The sequence below is a fragment of the Corvus cornix genome, chromosome 19 (genome assembly GCF_000738735.6).
Source record: "Corvus cornix cornix isolate S_Up_H32 chromosome 19, ASM73873v5, whole genome shotgun sequence".
In the NCBI taxonomy this organism is placed as follows: Eukaryota; Metazoa; Chordata; class Aves; order Passeriformes; family Corvidae; genus Corvus; species Corvus cornix.
The window spans coordinates 6,742,032-6,763,582 of NC_046348.1; the positions used below are offsets into that span (position 1 = coordinate 6,742,032).

The following is a 21,551-nucleotide window of genomic DNA, read 5'->3' on the forward strand; positions in this document are numbered from 1 at the left end:
CAGGGTTCAGCACTTTTATAGCCCCAGGTCCTTGCAGGGCACAAGGAGCAGTTTGGGGTACAGCAAAGGGCACAGCTCCCAGAGACAGCAGTCCTTTAAGGGGGGGGTCCTTGGACAGAGTGGGCTGGAAAGGGACAGGGAGGGAGTTTGGGAAGTTGTTTTGGGTCAGGCCTGGATGTTGGGCTTGGCTTTGTGCTAGATTTGGGATGTTGGGACCTACTTTGTGCTGATCTAGGATGTTGGGATCTGCTTTGTAGTGGTTTTAGGATGTTGGGAGCTGCTTTGGGTCAGGTCTGGACCCTGGGACCTGCTTAGTGTCAGATTTGGGACAGTGGAATCTGCTCCGCATCAACTTCAGGACATTGGGATCTGCTTTGTGTTGGGGCCCTGTGTCAGTGGTGTGTGTCAGTCCCAGGTGAGGACAGGAGCCATCCCCTGGGTTCAGCAGTCCCAAACACGGCAGGGCAGCGCCCGGAGGCTCAGCGTCAGTCTGTCTGTCCCTCACAACTCGGCGTGGTACTGCTCCGTTTGGAAGGCCTCGCTGGGCTGCATGAAGATGCCTTCCATCACCTTCCAGTAGTTATTCTGGCTGGAGGTGGCCATGCCATGCACCTCCTTCTGCCCGTGGATGGGCCGCCCGTACTGCTCCCCGGTCACCGAGAGGAAGACATCGGTGGAGGTGTGCTGGAAGCGCACCTCATCGTCCCGCACCCAGTAGGTCCCGCTGCACACCACTGTCCAGTCGTCCAGGTAGTCACCCTCGCCGGCCTCCCCAAAGGCACTCACCTCCTGGGGGTGAAGAAGAGCTCGTTTGGGGGCCAGCATGAAAAAAGGGGAGGGTTGAGGTGGGCAGATAAAGGGGCTGGGCCTAGGGGGGAGGAGGGACCTGGTTGTGACTGAGGCTTTGTTGGGACTTGGATGGTCTGGTTGGGATTCAGGCACTGGCGGGGCACAGAGAGTTGGGAGGGAGTGGGGAACAAGGTGGGACTGGCAGGGACCCAGCTGGGACCAGGGAAAAATATAGTGCTGGTAGGGACCCAGCCTGAAGAGTCTGAACTGGGAAACAAAATGGGACCGCTGGGGACACATCTGGGGCCAGGAATTAGGAAACACTAGTAGACATATGGGGGGATCTGGTTGGGAGAACCCAGGAGACTGACTGGGGAATAAGATGGGGCTGGCAGTACCGTGGGGGACGAGGGGGACCCAGGTGGGATGCGTAGGGACAGGGAGAACCCAGCAGGGACTCAGGGGACGCGCAAAGACCCGAGTGACAAGGCGGGCCCGGTCGTGCCCAGGGAAAGATGCCGAGCTCGGGGCCCAGGGGTGGTGACCCCCGGCCGGTACCTGGTTCCCGGAGAGCGGCGAGGTGAAGCGGTGGCTGTGCAGGTTGCGGCCGGTGCCCAGGTGCGTGAGGCGGATGGCCTGCCCGCAGCGCACCGGCGTGCCCCGCTGGCACACGGCGGCCGTGCGGCCCCGCACCCGCCAGTAGCTGTTCCCGTCATCCGCCGCCGACACCCCGGTCACCGATTGCTGCCCGCTGCCTGCGGAGGAGGGAGTACCACCATCACACCCAGCTCAGCCCAACGCGGAGGGGACGGGGGGGGGGGGGGGGGGCGCGTCCCGTTACCGGAGCCGTAGCGCACATCGTGCGAGTGCAGCCGCACGTTGTGCCGCACATTGAGCAGCTTCACCACGGAGCCGCAGGTGACGGGCCCGGGGCCGCCGCGCCCCGCCGCGCCCAGCACCACCACCAGCAGCGGCAGCAGCAGCGGGAGCAGCAGCGGCGGCCGCCGCGCCGCCTCCATCCCGCAGGAAGCGGAAGCGCGGCCGCTCCGCCCGCCGGGAGGTCGCCGCTCGCCCGCTCCGCCCCCCGCGCTCGCCGCCGCCGCCGCCTCCATTTTCCCTCGGCCCCTCGGGTAAGGCCGCGCCGGGCCCGGCGGGGCGGCGGTGGCGGGGAACGGGGGTCTTTTACCGGGGGAAGGGCGCACCCGCGTTTCTCCCGGCCCGGGCGTCAGTCCCCGACCGGTGCCGCGGCGGCTCCGAGCCCCGGTGAAGGCGGCAGGGACGTCTCCGAGGTTGGTGTCGGGCTGCGCCGCGGGCCCCGGTGCGGGGGTGAAGCGGCGGCGGCCGCCCCGGTGCGGCCCCGGTGGTGGCCGTGGGTGGGGCTGGCGGCAGCAGGAGCCTCCCGGGGCGGCGGGCAGGGCCGGGGAGGCGAGGCGGTGGCCGGAGTCGGGGGCGGCTCCCCCGGGGCCGGGAGGTGCCGCAGCCCCCGCCCGTCGCGGCCGCGGGGTAGCGCTGGCACGGTGGGAAGCGGTGATGGCGTGGCTGTGGGTGTGAGGTGATGGCGTGGCGGAGCATCGGGATGCCTTTCTTGGAGAGGGGGAAAGGGTCTGACCTTCGTTTCTCACCACGCTGGTGGTCCTGGACCCCCCCACAATGCCAGTGTGATTCCCGGATCTCCGCTCCGCAAGTGTGATTACCAGGCCACTGCGTTGGGCTTTCCAAACTTCTGGCGATGTCCTCCCTGAAAAGCCAAGGGCCTGGGGAAAGCCCTTTTGGGTTTAATAAATGACTAAAAGGTGGCAAACGATTGGTGGTCACGGGGGAGTGAGGTTATTGTGGAGTTTCACAGTCATCTCCTGTGCTCTTTTTTTTTTTTTCGGAATACGATGATGTGGAGAAGGAAGGTTACTCCTAAATTATTTAGAATAAGTAAACTGTGGGGAGTTGCAGAGACCAGATAACACCAGGTGGGAGTGGTGGTGTGGTAAATGAGATATGGCAGAAGGTGTAAGGAAGATAACAAACACCACAAAACTGGCCCTACATCAGCTCTTGTAATTCAGGGAAGAGCAGTAGGTGTCTGAGCAATTGCTTTTTTTAAAACAACTTCAACACCCCGTTGTAGCCTGAGAGGGATATTTTGAAATCACTTTAAAGGAGGAGAGAATGAAATAGAAAACATTGTCATGCTGCTGAGTAAGTGGTTGGCAGTTTGTGCCCTGGCAGTTCTGGTTAGACCATCCCAAAAGGGGAGCGCTGGAAGAGGCAGGGGCAGGAGCAGAGCAGGTTTTTGGGTAATCAAAGCCCTCATGCCCTCACCTTAGGGGAGAAGCTTGCTGACAGGAGATACGATCCAGGTGCGTGAAGTCATGGGCAGGTCAGAGAAAGCGAGGAGGGAGCATCAGTTTTCTGTTTCTGACCGGAAATTATGATGCAGCAGGGCTAAAATAAACAGGCGGATGTGCTTTTTCACACAACATGCTATTAAATGTGTCACCCTGCCACAGGACGTGCTGCCACCTGATAGCATCGGGGGCGGTGGGACCGACGGGAGCATTAAAACCAACAAAGCAGGTATGGGAAGTTCCTGAACTCTGGTGGCTGCCTGGACTTTCCTTGTCCCCAGTCATCACTTCCCCCTGTGTTCCACCAAGCAGGGGTGGGAGTGTCCAGTTTAGATGCCAACTTCAGAAATCTGTAAAACAGCTTTAAAAGCTAAATATGAAGTTATGTATTGCCGATGTCAGGGCTGTCACCAGAAGTCCATGTGGATACCAGAGTGCCTCTGAGGAAGAGCTCAGCATTGAGGGGGTGCCTGTGAGGGTGGTTCCTCATGGTGTGAGTGCCTTGCAGTGCTTCACAGGGATGTTTTTGTTAGGCTCTTAAGCTTCAAATTAAAAGATGCCAAGATGATTTTGTCTGAGTTCTGTGGTGGAACACAGCCTGAAGATCCTTACTTAGTTATTAGTGTTAAATCCACACGTTCCAACTCAACTATGGCTTGGTTTGTTTTTTTTTTTAAGAAAACTGATACTGATTTCACTGAGAGCTTCAGGGGGTGAAACAGTGGCATTATCTTTGCAGTTCATTTGGGTTTTTCCTAGTCAGACATTTGTTGTCAGTCTTGAACTCCTGTGGATGCACTTGGACTGTGCTAAAATTAATTTCACGAGCATTTAATTGACAAAATTAATAGATTTGGCTTCCTGAGGCTCTGCATTTTGAGTTGAGTTCCCCAGCTCTCTTATTGTCACAGAGCTTTCTGAATCCTCTGCAGTTTGGCTCTTTGAAGTGTGGCCATGAGAACTGAGCGAGATGTTCAGTGGTGACTTCAGCAGTGTGGTTCCATGGATCTGTGTGATCCTAAATGGACTGTGAGTTGAACCATGAAGTGCCAGAGGTTAGAACCATCCCTGCCCAAGCCCTCTCTCCCCCCCCCACAAAAAACCCCACAGAACCAGTATTAATGTGGGATTGATGTCATTTCTCCCACAAAGGACGGTCTTTGCTGCACCCATGATGTCCTAAAGCCGAGGTGAGCACTTGGCTTTGCTGGTTTGTGTATTCACACTGCTGTCCTGAGGTTGGTTGCTGAATAATAAATATTTCTTGCTCTGAGGACACTGCTTGGTTATTCTGTGAGCACCACTGAAGTCTCCTGCCTTAGGTGGCATCCTTGTAGCTGGGAGAGTATTGGATGTTTCTGTTTTCTCTCACTCCACACCTGCTCAGTCTGTGAAGCTCGTGAGGGACTCTGCAGTTCCCAATGTCCTGAGTAGCCAGCAGATATCTGGATGTGTGAATGATTTCTGAAATCCTTAGGTTCTCACAAAGCAGCACTTGTCCTAAGGGCCCTGCCTCACCTCACGGAGCCTGCGGCCGATGTCCATCCTGGTCCTGACCTGATCAGAACTCAACGGTCCCAGTTAAAAGGAGCTTGTGGACTCTGGATCAGTGCCACTGTGCCCTTGAGCTGAGCAAAGTGCAGACACTCCTGATCAAAATAGCTGGGCTGGCCCAACACTCCTTGGTCCAGAGTCTTTAAACCTCCTCAGGTCTCTCCCTGTGTGACCACACCAAGTTCTGTCTGTGCACCTCTGCTCACTTCCCTGGCTTGTTCTGTTTCAAATTAAGGCCTCCCTGGCACAGAGGATGGGAGAGGCACCTTTAATCCATGTCTGCTTCAACATCTTGCTTCTGTTTTCCATGCTAAGTGATATCCCTGCTGTCCTGAGATGAATTTCTCTGTAGCTGAAAGCACCCGGGTTTGTGGGTGGTTGGCTTGTGTGGAACCTGCTTGGCTGGATCATTTAAATAAGATGGCTTTCTCAAGTCCCATTTGTTCGCTGTGTCCAGACAAATTTGAGTTGACATGGAGTGAAACTGCCAGGAAATTTTAGAACAAGTGATGAGGAAGAAGGTTGGAATCGTGGGCTGAACACTTCACTGGCAGAGAATGGTGAAATTGGATGTGGTGCTTTGATGAGATGAGTTTGTGTATTGATCATGGGCAGGAGAAAAACGAGGTTATTAGACTTGGAAATGCTCTAGGGAAAGCCACTCAGCCTGCAGGTTTGTGTATGTTAATGCACTCTGGTGAATACCTGTAGCAGGAGATTGGTGAGGAAGTGTGAAGTTGGCAGAATATTCATACACAGGCAGGTAAACAGAATCGCTGTTGCTCTACTGTGTGTAGTCACAGGATTCATCAGTGGCATTTGCATCAGGAACACACATTTAACTGACATCGGTGCTGCCCTCTGAGGCATTGTTTCTGAGACGAATGCTTAAATACAAGTGTGTGTATTTAAAGTGTCCTCTTGAGGATAGGGATCCCGCACTGAACCAGAGCAGCCACGTCCTGTCTGGATGCAGAGCAGTAGCCTTGGCCTGCTGTGATTTCTGCCTGTCTGGAGCATCCTGCGTTGGCCACAGCCATGTATTCTGCAGCCAAGGAGTATGAGCTGCTCTCCACTCATGTCTGAAATCTGGCAGAGGTCTTTCCCTCATCTTTGTTGTGGGTTTTCTTTAATGAGATACAGATGACACGTTCCTTCAGAGCTGCTCGTATTTTAAGACTTAAAAGATCATCCAAGATCAGCCTTGCACCTTTTAACTCTAACTGAGCACTAAGTCCCTGTTTTTCTCCCAAGTTGTTGTGTTTGTGCAGCAGATGTGTGGATCTCAGGGCAGAACAAGAAATCCTGCACACGAGAAGTGTCATGGCAAAGCCTTGATCAGGTTGTCCCATATGGGACTGATTTCCTTCAGCGGGTTGTTTGCAGTGGGGAAATGATTATGGGAATATTTTGAAGTGTGTTTGTTTAGGTATCATTCCCTGCCATACAGAATTCTTTCCTCATCTTTTTTTTCCTCTGTTGTTTTTGCATGTTTGTGTGTTGAATTACGTCAGATGTAATTTAACATGGAGGTTTTTGCTTTAGATCTGACACCTCTGAGCTGCTTGTACCTTCCCAAAGGCATGTACTTCTTCCTGGGCTGGCATTTTCATCCTCACAGCCCTTTGAGGAGTTGATTTGGTTTTCCTCATAGCTGAGTCTTGCAAGCTTCAGTTGTTTTGATATACGTAAAAAGGAGATTTAAAAACTTCCTTTGAAAATTTCAGAAATATCAATGAGTTTGTAACCACCAGAAGTGGAAGGCTCAGAGAAACAGAACTTGGCAAACACTTTCCTTTGTGCCAAGCTTGATTTATATTGTTTCCAGAAACCCCAGTTGGGAAAAGCATCAAACAAAAGGTTCTGGATATAGAAAATGCGCTGGTTTTGTAGTTTTCTTGTTGCTTCCTCAGCGCTGGATTGAGGCCCCTGGCATGGGATATCCTGGCTCTGGCTTGTGGGTAGCCCCAAACCCCCAGCCCCAACCCAGGACCCCCGGACCTTTCTCCAGTTTGCTCCATGGGCTCTGACGAGTCTCACTCACAGCTGGCGATCGCAGCTCAGTTGAGGCCCTTTTCAGGGTCACTCTGGCTTCATCAACTGAGCCAGGATTAATCGTATTAAGATCCTAATTAGTTGGGCCGTGTGCCTGACATGGTGCAGCATCAGTGGGAGCCTTCCCAGCGCGTGGGAGGGTGTGGATGGGATGAAGGCTCTGGCTGCGTGCGCGTTTCAGCCGCAGGAGCCGTGAGTGTTGCTGTGGCAGCTCCTGCCCTCCTCACCCAGACACGGGTTGGCAGGAGCTGGCAGCTCTTGGCTGCTGCTTTCTCCTGCCTAATCTCTGGTGACAGGGATGTCCAGGCAAGGTGGACACTGGGTAATTCAGGGCCTCTGTAGCTAATTTGAAATGCTTCTTGCTTTAGCTGCCTTCTCTCCAAAACCTGAAGGGGGAAGTGCTGGCGTTCTGCTTGCTCAGCCGACGCCAGGGATGTTTCCTCTTTCCCCAGCTGCTGTGTGAGAGGCTGCAGCCATGTCTGACTTCGTGGAGAGTGAAGCAGAGGAGTCGGAGGAGGAGTACAACCAGGATGGGGAGGTTGTACCCAGAGTGACCAAGAAGTTTGTAGAGGAAGATGAGGATGGTGAGTTTGCTGAATTGTCTGTGTTTGTTGCTGTTCTGTTCTGCATCCTGTGACTCTGCAGATGGAGCAATAACTGGGCTGTAATAGCAGGGCCATCTGTAGTCAATAATCTCAGCTGTTTGAATGCTTCCTTTCTTCCAAGTGCTCCAAGAGGTTTTTGTAATTGGCAATAAAATATATGCTACTTCACCCCCGTGGGACTTGCAGTCACACAGTTTGGTAGTAAATGGTAAAAGCTGAAGAATTGTTCCAGTGTGACCACTCCACCTGTTCCCTCTGCAGAGAGAGCACGAGACAAGAAGTGGGGATCTGGCAGGAGCAGCTGGCTGGGTTCCGTGTCAGTAAAAGTGTTCAGTTAAAACTCTGTGTGGATGGTGTGGAGGAAGATGCTGCTTGCACAGAGCCAGGTCTCAGTGGATAAGCAGTAAGTGTCTAACACGTGCTGCTCTCCATCCCAGATGAGGAAGAGGAGGAGCTGAACCTTGATGATCAGGATGAGCAGGGGAACCTGAAAGGATTCATTAACGACGATGACGATGAGGAAGAGGAGGAGGAAGCCAGTGACTCTGGAGACTCAGAGGATGATGTTGGGCACAAAAAGAGAAAGCGCAGTAAGTTTTGTGATGATTGTTACTAGTAGGTGTAATGCTGGCAGAGAGCATCCTCTGTCCTGGGTGTCTGCATGAGCTGGGTAAGCTGTGCCCTTTTGGGCTTAGTGCATTCCCAGATTAGTAAAGGGAGAGTGTAACTGATCTCTGCTCTCTTCTTCAGCTTTTGATGACCGCCTGGAGGATGATGACTTCGACCTCATTGAAGAAAACTTGGGCGTTAAAGTCAAAAGAGTGAGTTGTGTTCCCATGCTGCAGTTAATGGCGTGGTGTGTTTTAGCACAGAGGAGGGTGGGCTCCAGCCTGGCGTGAGCAGACAGTGCCTCCCATTAGCTCCTGCCCTCTGGGAAAGGGAGAGCTGAGAGCTTGAAGGAAGCAGGATCTCTCCTTGCCCAAGCAACTGGGACCTGGCTGCCTGGAGTTTGCAAAGCACTTTTTTCTGGTTCCCAAAGTCTGTTGTGCTCCTCCCTTTCCACCTCTTCAGGACAGTCTCATCTTCCATTCCTGTGTGGTGCTAACCTCAAGGTCAGCACAGGCTGTTACAGACTCTAAAGCTCTTTCTGTAACATTAGAGTCACGTCAGCCAGGCCAGCACTGGTGGTGATAGCACACAAGTGGCACAGGCACACCTCCTGAGGGGGTGGCTCTTCTGCCCTGTGTGCCTATGACGTGCTGGGCTCCATCCTGCTCCCTCTCAGGTGCCTGCAGAGGAAGTGCAGTGCTGAGCCAGGAATTGTGAGCACTAGCAGGACATTTTTCTTGCAGCAAAAATTCAGGCGTGTGCGAAAAATGTCTGATGATGAGGACGATGAAGCAGAAGATTATGGAAAGGAAGAGCATGAGAAGGAAGCCATTGCTGAAGAAATCTTTCAAGATGGTGAAGGCGAGGAAGGAGGGGAAGCTGTGGAAGCTCCTGTTGCTGCACAGGAAGAGGAGGAGGAGGAGGAGGAAGATGAATCTGGTGAGTGTGGGTGCTCAGTTACATCCAAAGTTTGTCCTAGGATTAAAGCACAGGAACAAAGTTCAGACTTTCTGTGAGCTAGCAGTGTCCAAAAGCTGTGACCTTGTCGTGGCAAAGCTCTTGTTGGTCTGATTAGTACAATTCTTAGAATTAAACATTTCTGAGTGACAGGTTTCGTTTGTCTGTCTGAACCACTTCGTGCAGGAGCACGTTTTGTGTGCTGAGGTCTTGAACACCTCCCCTAAGCTGCCTCAAAAATGAAAATGCTTCAGAGGAAGGCACGCAAGGCACTGTTTAGTACCTCATAGCACAGTGCATGCCTGCCCTACCCCTTCAGCATCAGCCTGTCACTGCTGCTATTACCATACCAAAAACGTTTCAAGAGTTCTTTCCACTGTCCAAAGCAGCCAGGCCTTTCCTGACTGTATTTTCAGTGCACTGAGCTGCAACTAATTGCCAAATGGCTTTGCCTGTGTCTGGAAGTTTGTTCCAGCTTGTTACTGTGGTTCAGGCTCCTGGACTGTGTGAGATTTGGTGTAGGAGATGCTGTGGGGAGCTGGGCAGCCTAAGTCTGTGGTGGAGGCTCACAGTTGCACTGGCTGAGCTTTGTCAGAGGTACCAGTTCTATATCCAAGTTCCCTGACCACTGAATTGCTTCTCAATGTCCAGACATTGATGACTTCATTGTGGATGATGATGGACAACCTCTGAAGAAGCCAAAATGGAGAAAGAAGCTTCCAGGATACACAGACGCGTAAGTATTGATTGGAAGTTGGCCTGGAGCCTTGAAAATACTGCTCAGCTCACTCGGTTCTTGCAACTGCAGAGTGATTCAGCTTGTGGTTGGATTCTGCTGGTCTTTTTCCCAGAAGAAACCTGGTAAATTTAGACATAGAGCTTTTAGTGTGTGATTTCTCAAATGTGTGACTCCTTCTTTTTTCCCCTGGATTTTTTTAAAGGGATACCAAAACCAGGCCCTTAAGAGAAATATTTGCAGTAAAGCTCAGTTTGTACCTGTCCATGATTTTTTAGCCTGGGTGGGAAACTGAAGCTTAGATTTGGGCACCCCTGGCCTTCTCTGTGTGGCTGTAAAGATGTTCTGTGAACCACACTGTGGGGCTGAACAACAGGGGTTTTTTTGTCTTCCAGTGCTTTGCAGGAAGCCCAGGAAATCTTTGGTGTGGACTTTGACTACGATGAATTTGAGAAGTACAACGAGTACGATGAGGAGATGGAGGAGGAGTATGAATATGAGGATGAGGAAACCGAAGGGGAGACCCGTGTGCGGCCCAAAAAGACGACCAAGAAGCGCGTCAGTCGCCGCAGCATCTTCGAGATGTACGAGCCCAGTGAGCTGGAGAGCAGCCACCTCACGGACCAGGACAACGAGATCCGCATGACAGACATGCCTGAGAGGTTCCAGGTGAGGGAAGGGACTGCAGCTCTGCAGGCAGAAAGCATTTTGGCTCCCAGGCCTGGGACATGCAGGCTGGCTGGATTTTGGAATCTCTTTTTCCTTCTTGGACGACCCTACCTGTCAAATGTACAGGCTAAAACTGCGCTCAGGCATACCAGTGACTTCGGAGCTGTTGGACCTCTGTGAGTCTGGGTTTAGCTTCAGTCACAGCTTCCCTGTGGCCACTGGGTGCCAGTGTTGCACTGCTGAAGTGCAGGGTTTGGGCTCTGCTGAGGTGGCTTTGTGCTGGATGATGGTAGGAATCCCTTGAGCTGGACATATGGAGAGCAGGATGCAGTGCCAGAGAAGGCTTGGGAAGGTTTCTAGCCTACCTGTGTGCCAGCCAACACATAACTGCTGTAACCCACTTCACTCAGAGTGATGGGACTTACACTGCTCTCCATACAAAGTGCTATTTGTGCTGTGAGGAATCCCTCTGGTGTCTCATATTTTTATCTTAATTTTACCCTGTATTCAGATTTTCACTGAATAATCCATCTCCCTTTAGTGTATTAGTGTATGTTAGTATAACTCTGTGCAGAGGTTTGTTGCCCTTCTCAGTTTTCCAAAGGACCTTTTTTCCCAATCCAGTCTGTGCCAAAGAAGGGAGGGAATGCTGTCTGTAATATCTTCTGGCTGTAGGTGGCCTGTTCGCACATTTGTCATCTTCATGGATGTCAGTGGTGATTAGAGCAGCACCTCTGAAAGAGAAGTGGCTGAGACTGAGTGCCCAGAGAGGCTTTGGAGCTGCTTTATGTTCTGTTACTCTGTGGCTGCAGCAAGAAAAGTGGTAGCAGGGCACGGATAGATTGGAACAGAGGATGTAACTGCAGAAAATTTGGGAGTCTGGCGGGAAGTGGAGATATCCTCCCTTGATTTTCACAGCAGACTTTGCACCATTGCAGGCCTTTCCACAAGCCTTTGACAGGATTGTAGCTGCCTTTATCTAGTGTAAAGCTGATGCAGTTTCCTGTGTGCTCAGAAGGTGCAGACATTGAAGTGATATCCTTGGCACCCCGTAGGTGGGGGGTCCCCAGAGGTAACCTGCAGCTCAAACCAATGATTTCCAGGCTTCTTGGAAACGTGGCAGTGCAAGCCCTGGTGCTGCACGTGCCTCTGCTCATGCTGTTGTCTCTTCCCAGCTGAGATCCATCCCGGTGAAGAGTGCTGAAGATGATGAGCTGGAGGAAGAAGCTGACTGGATTTACAGGAATGCATTTGCAACACCCACCATCTCCTTGCAGGTAAAGGACTGTGCTTGGGATTTGTTCCCAGGCACACTCCCTGCTGATAGGAATGTGGTGCCCAGTACCACCTTCATTTCTGGTTTTGAGCAGGTCATTTAACATGTGTGTCTTCCTTTTTGCATCCATGAAACAGGACAAAAAGGAACACAAAGAAGTTGAAAGAACCACAGTTTCTCAGCCTTAACTTGGGGCTGCTCTTTTAGGGGGTCAGCTCAGGAACAGAGTGAACACCATGTGTTTCTCCTTTTTAGGAGAGTTCTGACTACCTTGACCGTGGACAAGCCAGCAGCTTCAGCCGCAAGGGGCCCAGCACCATCCAGAAGATTAAAGAAGCCCTGAATTTCATGAGAAATCAGCATTTTGAGGTAATCTGCAACTTTTCTTCATTACCAAGGTCTGTCTCCTTATCCTGACAGGATTAGCAGGGCTGCTGGAAACATTTAGGGCACATAGAAAGGGCTGAGATCCCTGGTTGCCTCTCCTGTGACAAAATGATGCTCCTTCAGGAACTGCAACTCGTCCTATGTGAGCTGTGGCAATGCAGGTTTTTAAGGCCTGTTTGACAGAGCTGCTGTCATTGTCTTTCCCTAATTCTGGACAAATTGAGGCTGAATGAGGTGAGGGAATTTCTCTTGAGCCTTGCTTGGTCCATCCAGTCTGTTCTCTGAGGTGTTGCCTGATGTTGCAGAAGTTTTTTGGCCTTTGTGATGTATTCTGTGGTGGAGTAAGAGCTTGCCTCCTTAGCTTGTTCTCCCACATGGAACAGGAGCTCTGTCTGGGCTCCTGGCTGCCAGGAACAGCCCAGTGTCCTGCACAGGGGTGATGAGTTTCATTTCTGACCCAGGTGCCGTTCATCGCCTTCTACAGAAAGGAGTATGTGGAGCCAGAGCTGCACATCAACGACCTGTGGAGGGTCTGGCAGTGGGATGAGAAGGTGAGGATTATTTTCATTTCTGGTTGTCCCATCCATCTTTGTCTTCCCACCTGATACTTTCAGCAGAGTTCATTTTGGCCATGTTGGGGTTTTTTACCCATGTCTTTTTGCATGTTTGCTGACACGTGGTGGTAAAGGGATATCTGACAAAATAGTATTCAAAAAAAATCCTTCCCCTTCACTGAGTTCCTTTTGTGCAGTGCAGGTTGTTTCTCTACTATCAGATCCAAACCTTGTTGGTTTTTTTTTTTGGTTTTTTTTTTTTTTTTTTTTTTTCTGGTTTTTTTCTGTTAATATCTTTGAGATGACACCTGCCACATGTCACATTTGGCTTTGGCTGTGGATGAAAATTTTAATGATTATTTTTATATGAGAAATATCCCAAAATGCTGGAAGTCCCTGTTTGGGAAGGGAGGAGACAGGTGACACACTGCAATGGTGTTTCACTGGAATTCTTTTGTTCTCATGTCAGTGGACCCAGCTGAAGATCCGCAAGCAGAACCTGACACGACTGTTTGAGAAGATGCAGGCCTACCAGTATGAACAAATCTCTGCTGACCCAGACAAGCCCTTGGCTGATGGAATAAGGGCCCTGGATACTACTGACATGGAGAGGTAGAGAGCCATGACTTTTATATTCATCCTAAAATGACTTAAAATGTGCATTGAATTACCCAAACAGCACAAGCACTCTGGCTACTGCAGAGCACCAACAAAGCCAGTAATGAGAAATACTTAAAATTCTTTTGCAACATGAGTCCAAGGGCTCCTCTGCTGCCTAACCTGAGTCAGAGCAGGTTCCTTGAGTGCTCTGAGCATGGCCCAGCTGCAGGCAGGGTGTAATGTGCTGGTTTTCTGTAGGCTGAAGGACGTGCAGTCCATGGATGAGCTGAAGGATGTGTACAATCACTTCCTGCTGTACTATGGCAGAGACATCCCCAAGATGCAGAACGCTGCCAAGGCCGCTCGCAAAAAGCAGAAGCGTATCCGGGAGGATGGTGAAGAGGAGGAAGGTTTGTCTCCCCACGTTTGATAGTTTTCTCCTTGTGGGCTGCTTGAAAACCCTGGTTCAAAAGAGCAGGATGAAGGTTTGGTGAAAAGCCCATGTGTTTGCACAGAGCATCTCTGCTGGTCATTTCTGTCTCAAGTTAGTCCCAGGTCTTTCAGGCACCTCTGAAAATGTTTAGGGTTTACCACACAAGGTGCTTTCCAATGGAGCGTGAATGCCACCTCTTGTGTCAGGGATCAGCAAGCAAGAACCGGCCATCTTGATGTGTGTTTTAATGTGCAACCCAGAGATACTCCTATTAAAACTGAACATAGTGACACTGAAGATAGTGTTTCCAGGGTCTTTTTCCAACCCTGAATAATTTTAAGGCCACTGTGACCTTTGAGAAGCCTTTGTGGGATTTAGGGGCTCTGTTGCACGGTGTAGGTTGTGTTTTATCTCTTTATTGTGCTTCTGATATGCTCCAGCTGTCTGGATGCCTTTCTAATGTATCCTTCCTACAGGTGAAGGGGAGGATGCAGAGGATGATGAGCAGAAGGGGCCTGAGCTGAAGCAGGCTTCCCGAAGGGATATGTACACCATCTGCCAGGCAGCTGGGCTGGGTAAGGCTCTGCTCTGTCCTGCTGAGCATGCAGTGGCCTGGCCCACGTGCTCTGCTGGATGCTGTGACTTACCTGTGCAAGGAAGACTGGTAATTTTGCTCACTATTGGCTTGCAATACCCTTGTCCTCATTTCTTTTTTGTTTTTTTTTTTCTTTTACCAGATGGTCTGGCTAAGAAATTTGGTCTGACACCTGAGCAGTTTGGAGAGAATCTCCGAGACAGTTACCAGCGTCACGAGACAGAGCAGTTCCCTGCAGAGCCCCTGGAGCTGGCCAAGGATTATGTGTGTAGGTCAGTGTGTGGGGGTCTCTGTGGAGTTACTGTGGATGTAATGCAAGTGAGGGGATCTGGGGACATTTTTCTAAGCCTTCACGTTGCATTTTTGCTTGTAGTCAATTCCCAAGCCCAGAAGCTGTGCTGGAAGGAGCTCGGTACATGGTGGCTTTGCAGATCGCCAGGGAGCCCTTGGTCAGACAGGTCCTGAGACAGACTTTCCAAGAACGAGCTAAAATCAACATTTCACCAACCAAAAAGGGGAAGAAGGTAAGGAAGGGAGCTCTGACTCCATGGCTGAATTCAGGGAAGGATCTAAATAGCACACAAATGCTTGTTCTCGTGTGTCAGTGGCAACTCTGAATAAATCTCAGAGCAGCACTGAGCTGGGTTGTAGAGCCCAGCTCAGCAGCATGCTGCATTTTTAGTCTCAGCATTTTACCAGATGAGATGTTGCCTTCAATTATTGGAACAGTCTCTGTTTCTCTGGGACTGGGAAGCAATTCCTCTGTGTCCTGCTGGGGAAGGAAATGCAGACTGGCAGGCATAGGGCTGAGGGAGTATTGAATAAAAACCATTGTCTGCTGTGGCATACAGAAGGGTCTTTCTTCATGAATGCCCTGTGTGCATGCTGACTGTCTCTCCTCTTTCCCAGGATATTGATGAAGCCCACTATGCCTATTCCTTTAAATACATGAAGAACAAGCCTGTGAAGGAGCTGCGAGATGACCAGTTCCTGAAAATGAGCCTGGCAGAGGACGAGGCACTGCTCACCATAGATATCAGCATTGACATGAAAGGAGTGGAGGGGTGAGTTCCCACTGGCTGTGCCATCCCTGACATGGCACAGCTCATTCATCCAGTGCTGCTGTGCTCTTAGAGCTCCTCTGTAACCCAAACTACTTCTGCAAGTCATGGCCTCAGTCAGTTTCCTGCACCTCAAAGTCAAGCAGCCTTTCAAGATTCTTTTATTGTCTTGTTGAAAACTTTAGCAGACATCTGTCTTCCTCACTTGAAGGCAAACTCTTAAACCTTTGGGATTTTTGTGGAAGATGGAGCTTGTTTCCCAACCAACTTGGTTCCCTTCCCTGCACATCTGAGTGGCCACACTGTGCAATATGGGTGTGCTGGGGTGTCTGAGGTCTGTCTACAGCATCTCTTCTGCAGCTAAAGCAGCATTTGATGGGAGGGTTGGCTCTTCCCTAATTTTTTTCAAGCAGCTACCTGAATCTGAGGCGCTGCTACTGCATCCCTGTGCAGGAACCTGCCAGTGATGGTGTCCATGCAGGTGTTTGGAGTCTTTCTGTATCTCCTCTTGTCCTTTCTTGCAGTTATGGCAGTGACCAGACATACTTTGAGGAAATCAAGCAGTTCTATTACCGGGATGAGTTCAGCCACCAGGTGCAGGAGTGGAATCGGCAGCGCACCATGGCCATCGAGCGCTCCCTCAACCAGTTCCTCTACGTGCAGATGGCCAAAGAGTTAAAGAACAAGCTGTTGGTGGAGGCCAAGGAGTACGTCCTCAAGGTGAGATGGGGCACAGGTTTGAGACAGAGCTGGGCTTGCAAATGCTGACATTTCTGGGGATAGCTGCTGACAGGTCATCCACAGGTTCTTGGGAAGGAGGAGGGAGGCGGGGGTTGAGTCTGGTTTGACTTCAGCTCCAGAGAAGGGCTATGCCAAGGCCCTTGCAGTGGATTTTCTCACTCCTCTTTGTCCTTTCTCTGCTCTCCCAGGCTTGCAGCCGCAAACTGTACAACTGGCTAAAGGTTGCTGCGTACAGGCCAGATCAGCAAGTGGAGGAAGACGATGATTTCATGGATGAAAACCAAGGGAAAGGGATCCGGGTGCTGGGCATTGCTTTTTCATCAGCCAGGTAGGAGGCAGGGAGTGGCCTCTGTATGTATGTCCAGCTTTAGCAGTCCTCCATGTCTGAGTGATCTCTGTTTGACAGGGACCACCCCGTGTTTTGTGCCCTCGTTAATGGCGAGGGTGAGGTGACAGATTTCCTCCGACTGCCACATTTCACAAAGAGAAGGAATGCCTGGCGTGAGGAAGAGAGGGAAAAGAAGGTGAGCCTTGGTGCAGCTGTCACTGAGATGAACGTAGGTAGCTCAGGACAAAAACCCTCTAGCTTTTCTACTCTGATTTTCTACTTTGCTTTCCAGGCCCAGGATATTGAAACCTTGAAAAAATTCCTCCTGAACAAGAAGCCTCACGTGGTGACAATTGCAGGCGAGAACAGGTCAGTCTTTGTGTTCCTTCCACTTCCCAGTCTCTTTGCAATCCTTTCCTTGTGTCTGTCTACATTTTACTGTCTCCAGGACCCAGCTCTGTGCTCTCCCCTCAGTCCCTTCGGCTGTCTCTCCCTAGGGATGCTCAGATGCTGATGGAGGATGTGAAGAGAATTGTTCATGAGCTGGACCAAGGGCAGCAGCTGTCCTCGATCGGAGTGGAGCTGGTGGACAATGAACTGGCCATCCTCTACATGAACAGCAAGAAGTCTGAGGTGAACTTTCTGCTACTCCAGCTCTCCCTTAGTTTGTTGCTCATTCGTGCTGTGTCATCCTCCATTTGTTGTGCTGGCCTTACATCATCCTCTGTCTCGTATGATCCATCTGGACAGTCACATACTGATCTTTGGATCAAGGCAAAACATCTTAGGCTTCCCTGAAGCGATCAGCACCAGCAGATGCACAAAGTGGATATTGATGTAGTTGGAAATGAGTGAGATTGTTCCATTACTGATTGCATTAAGAGCTCGTGGGAGCCTTTGACCTCAGCTTTCTTTGCCCTGAGTACCAAGTGCTTCTTTGCTCCAGTCCCTGTCTGATGTGTCTTTGCTGTTTGTGGTACAAAGTGTGGAAACGCCACGAGGGTTTTGCCTGATTCTGTGTCCTGTTGCAGAATGAATTCCGGGATTACCCCCCTCTGCTGCGTCAGGCCGTGTCCCTCGCTCGCCGCATCCAGGACCCCCTTGTTGAGTTCGCCCAGGTCTGCAGCTCTGATGAGGATATTCTCTGCCTGAAACTCCACCCTCTGCAGGTAAATTTTCCTTGGGCAAGGGAGATCCTTCTCCGCAAGAGAAAGCAGCCTGTGAGGGTTTGCTTTCAAAGAAAAGGTTTCCAAGTTAAACTTGTGCAAGTTCTGCCTGTTCTGTGCTATATTCAGGCTACACAGCACCTTTCTTTCTGTTTTTTTTCCCTTTGCTTCTTCCTTATCAGCCTTTAGGCTGTTCTCAGGGGTAACTGAGGTGCAACACAGCTCCTGGGAGCCAGTGTGTTGTGTTTGGCTCATGGCAGAGGGTTGCACAGATCCATCTTTTCCAGGGCTAACACCTCTTCTCTCTGCCAGGAGCACGTGGTGAAGGAGGAGCTGCTGAACGCGCTCTACTGCGAATTCATCAACCGTGTGAACGAGGTGGGGGTGGATGTGAACAGGGCCATTGCTCACCCCCACAGCCAGGCTTTGCTGCAGTACGTGTGTGGCCTGGGACCACGCAAAGGCACTCACCTGCTGAAGGTAAGGAGGCTTCTTGGCCCTGCCTACAAAAACAGCACGTCACCAAGACTGTGTGAGTGCTCAGGAGGTGACTCAGGGTCCCGTGTGCCAGGTGCAGCTGACAGCTCTGTTGATGTGTGTTTTTACCTCGCTGTGCCTCGCCCCGAAGCTACACGTGGACTTGTGTCCTTGACAGACCCAAACAGCTCAGCAGATCCGTCAATCCCAGCCAGCTCCCAAACCCACAGGAATGGATGTGCTGTCAGAGCGTCAAGACACCTCCACAGTGTAGAAAACACGAGGCAAAAAGCCAGCGCTTTTCCTGAGAGTTGGAGCCGTGATGATGTGGAATCATCATCTTTCACACAGTGTTGAGGCACTGGCAGGGAGCAACAACTTAAAGAGTTGTGATGGGCGTGTGTCAGATGCTTTAAACACTGCAGTGTGCTGTGTGAATCGTCAGCTTTTTTCCCAGAGAATCACAATGGTTTGGGTTGGAAGGGACCTTAAATATGTAATTCCAACCCTTGGCCATGGGCATGGATACCTTCCACTAAAGCAGGTTACTCAGAGCCCCATCCAGCCTGGCTTTGAACAACTTCCAGGGATAGGAAGTCCACAGCCTCTGTGGGCAATCTTGTGTTTGAATAGCAGGGTTTATGCTCTTGCCTCTATCAAGGTTTATATTCCTGCCTTTCTCTGCAGATCTTAAAACAAAACAACACCCGTCTGGAGAACAGGACCCAGCTGGTTACGATGTGTCACATGGGACCCAAAGTGTTCATCAACTGTGCTGGCTTCATCAAAATTGACACAGCATCACTGGGTGATAGGTGGGTATTGGGTTGTATTTGATGTCCTATGGGGTATGGAGTTAGTGTGAGTGACAGGCTGAAGCAGTGACCTTCCCTGAGTCAGTGTTCCCCAGAGTTTCTTTGTGGCCCCTCTGACTTTTAGCCAAGTTCAGGTATTGCTGGTTATTAATCTGATTCTTAAGGGCAGCTGCACTTGCACAGCAGCAGTGTGAGCTGCAGAACATGAATTATATGGCTTAGTCTGGAGTGAAAGACCCTTTGTGGTCAAGAGGAACTAAACTAAAACCAGTTGTTCCCTAAAATAGTTGTCATGCAGTTGTCAGTAACCCATGGGCACTTCAGCTTAGTTTCTGCCTGGTCCTTCTGTGACAGTATTTTATTTTTCTAAAGTTTCAACCTTGAGAAATAACTCAGCAATTTGGCTTCCTCTTAAACCAGTAGCAATACTGGGACTTTTATGGAGCATTAAGTTACTGGTGACTGCACGAGAGGGGTTTTGAGGACAGCTGTGACCTTGTTTCTGAACCTCTGACTGCTTTGCACAAAGGGTCACTTACTGGAAAGGTGCTTTCTCCAGGGTTTTTTGCCTTTGAAAAGCAATCTGAGAAAGGACACCTGGCTGAATCCCTGCATTGAGTGATCCAACCCCGCTAGATCCCTTGATTCTTGAAGGATACAAATCCCAGAGACGCCAGGGGCAAAGTGTAGCCCATCCAAGCAGCTCGATGGCAACACTGAATTTGTATGAGGAGAGAAACTGCAGGGAGCTGTGTGCTTGTAGAGCAGCTGTAGTACACAGGGATCAAATCCACCCAGCATCCAAAATGCCTGGCTGTATCTTTGGAGCTGCAGACTGGAGTTTGCCAGGTCTTGCCTTGGCTCCTGTTGGCTTAGCAATGAATAATTCATAGTGTCTTTTTTGGAGCTCTTTGTTCCATGGAGGGCAGGGGTGGTGCTCGACATTGTGCTTGATCATTGAGCTGCAGGAACAGCTGGAACCCTCAGAGCCCTGATCTGAGCATTGGTTTTGTTTCAGCACTGATTCCTACATTGAAGTCCTAGATGGCTCTAGGGTCCATCCTGAAACCTATGAATGGGCAAGGAAAATGGCAGTGGATGCCCTGGAATATGATGAGTCAGCTGAGGATGCAAATCCTGCAGGAGCTCTGGAGGAGATCCTGGAAAACCCCGAGCGCCTGAAAGACCTGGATCTTGATGCCTTTGCTGAAGAACTGGAAAGACAGGTGTATTGGGGATTCCTGGTGCTGAAAAACAGAGGAGAAGCTCTGCTGCCCAGCTGGCATTCTCATGTTTTATAGCTGGTGACCCTTTATCCTTTTTAGGAGCTGGGCATTAGCTGTGCTGTCGTAAAATGTATAAACAGCCGTGATGAGCAATCAGTGTCTGACAATGGCATGTAGTAAATGCTTGCAGAAAGTACACTTGGGGCAGGAGACAGTAATTAGACCATTTAAGCTCTTCTCCATTAATTTTTTTCTAAATATGTTTGTCCTTTTGACCTCCTCAACATCCTGTGACTGAGTTTCACCATTTGTAGGTACCTGCTGCATTCCACTTCTTTAAATTTGCTGTTTGATAAGTTCCTTGAGTTCTTCCATAACTGACACTGGGTTCCCTACTGACCTTCTTCCTGCTTCTCATGCCTTTATAACCTCTGAATCCCACACAGGGCTACGGTGACAAGCACATCACTTTGTATGACATTCGAGCTGAGCTAAGCTGCAGATACAAGGACCTGAGAACCCCGTACCGTTCTCCCAACACAGAGGAGGTCTTCAATATGCTGACCAAAGAAACTCCAGAGACATTTTACATAGGTACATCCCTGTCCACATCCCTGCTTTCTGTCCTCCTAAGTTGACACAGGATGTGTGAAGGTGGGCAGAGGGATCTTAGTGAGCATGATGCTGGGACAGTGCTGTGGTGGAGTGTGAAGCAGCTTGTCAGGTACCTGGGTGGTCTCCTAAAACCTTCATGCATGAATAACAACCTTAGGTAGAGGAAACTGCCCAGCTCTGCAGTTCTTCAGTCTTTCCTTCCCCTCTCCCATCACCCCACAGGTAAAATGATCATCTGCAACGTGACTGGGATTGCCCACAGGCGCCCACAGGGAGAGAGCTACGACCAGGCGATACGGAACGACGAAACTGGCCTTTGGCAGTGCCCTTTCTGCCAGCAGGACAACTTCCCAGAGCTCAGTGAGGTGGGGCTGCTTCTCCTGACAGGCCTGCCTTTGTCAGGAGCCTGCTAGCAGCAGGCTGGAGTGTTGTGTAGGGTTCTTGGGAGAAAAGGTATTAGAGCCAAGATTGCATCCACAGTGGCCCAGGATCCCGAGCTCTGATGTGGCCTTTGGCTGTAAATAAAATCTGTTGCACTTCTGACTAATTGCTTCAGTATAGATTTGACAGATGTTTTATGGCTACATTATGGATTTTAGAGTGAAATGGACCTGGGGCTAAGCTGAGCAGTTCTTTGCAGATACATAAAGCATTCTTGTTTGTGGTCTGGGATTGTGTTCTACGCAGAGAAATTGCCCGTGACACTGAGAACAGAAGGCTGTGCCACCTTCTCAATTTTAAGAACTTATCTGGACCACCTGCTGCTTAATGCAGCTGTACTTTAGGTCCCTTCTAAACACTGAATTCCAGCCTGGGTAATCCCTGACTTTAAACCCCTATAGTGTTCATTAGAGACCAGCCCTGGCTGCAGGCTGGTGTTCAGGGTCTAAAAACGTTCTGACCTTCCTGGTTGCAATGTCCCATAAGCTGAGCAGAGCTGGAGGAGGAAGATTGCATTACT

At 50.5% G+C, this 21,551-nt stretch overlaps 2 protein-coding genes across 4 annotated transcripts in view; one reads left to right on the forward strand and one right to left on the reverse strand.

The window, feature by feature from the left end:
* On the reverse strand, positions 1 to 4,676 carry SDF2 (stromal cell derived factor 2). The gene is made up of 4 exons (XM_039563169.1): positions 4,650 to 4,676; positions 1,631 to 2,369; positions 1,348 to 1,544; positions 1 to 789 (listed from the first exon to the last, which is right to left on the reverse strand). Exons 1-4 carry the CDS (start codon positions 4,674 to 4,676, stop codon positions 502 to 504), a joined length of 1,251 nt encoding a protein of 416 aa, XP_039419103.1. The 3' UTR covers positions 1 to 501.
* SUPT6H (SPT6 homolog, histone chaperone and transcription elongation factor) overlaps positions 1,836 to 21,551 on the forward strand; it is a 26,955-nt gene continuing 7,239 nt past the window's right edge. The window contains exons 1-27 of one of the 3 annotated variants that reach the window (XM_039562858.1): positions 1,836 to 1,919; positions 7,193 to 7,324; positions 7,783 to 7,935; positions 8,096 to 8,166; positions 8,698 to 8,893; positions 9,563 to 9,647; positions 10,043 to 10,316; positions 11,492 to 11,593; positions 11,848 to 11,961; positions 12,441 to 12,530; positions 13,003 to 13,145; positions 13,392 to 13,543; positions 14,043 to 14,141; positions 14,304 to 14,433; positions 14,535 to 14,685; positions 15,071 to 15,225; positions 15,747 to 15,942; positions 16,152 to 16,291; positions 16,370 to 16,487; positions 16,584 to 16,660; positions 16,789 to 16,924; positions 17,323 to 17,460; positions 17,770 to 17,937; positions 18,622 to 18,749; positions 19,768 to 19,975; positions 20,422 to 20,569; positions 20,813 to 20,955. In XM_039562858.1, coding sequence (XP_039418792.1) covers positions 7,216 to 7,324; positions 7,783 to 7,935; positions 8,096 to 8,166; positions 8,698 to 8,893; positions 9,563 to 9,647; positions 10,043 to 10,316; positions 11,492 to 11,593; positions 11,848 to 11,961; positions 12,441 to 12,530; positions 13,003 to 13,145; positions 13,392 to 13,543; positions 14,043 to 14,141; positions 14,304 to 14,433; positions 14,535 to 14,685; positions 15,071 to 15,225; positions 15,747 to 15,942; positions 16,152 to 16,291; positions 16,370 to 16,487; positions 16,584 to 16,660; positions 16,789 to 16,924; positions 17,323 to 17,460; positions 17,770 to 17,937; positions 18,622 to 18,749; positions 19,768 to 19,975; positions 20,422 to 20,569; positions 20,813 to 20,955 — 3,624 coding nt within the window. In that variant the 5' untranslated portion in view covers positions 1,836 to 1,919; positions 7,193 to 7,215. Of the gene's footprint in view, positions 1,920 to 1,963; positions 2,079 to 3,335; positions 3,361 to 7,192; positions 7,325 to 7,782; positions 7,936 to 8,095; positions 8,167 to 8,697; positions 8,894 to 9,562; positions 9,648 to 10,042; positions 10,317 to 11,491; positions 11,594 to 11,847; positions 11,962 to 12,440; positions 12,531 to 13,002; positions 13,146 to 13,391; positions 13,544 to 14,042; positions 14,142 to 14,303; positions 14,434 to 14,534; positions 14,686 to 15,070; positions 15,226 to 15,746; positions 15,943 to 16,151; positions 16,292 to 16,369; positions 16,488 to 16,583; positions 16,661 to 16,788; positions 16,925 to 17,322; positions 17,461 to 17,769; positions 17,938 to 18,621; positions 18,750 to 19,767; positions 19,976 to 20,421; positions 20,570 to 20,812; positions 20,956 to 21,551 lie in introns of those variants that run through there. The other 2 variants (XM_039562859.1, XM_039562860.1) reach the window with 2 other exon arrangements.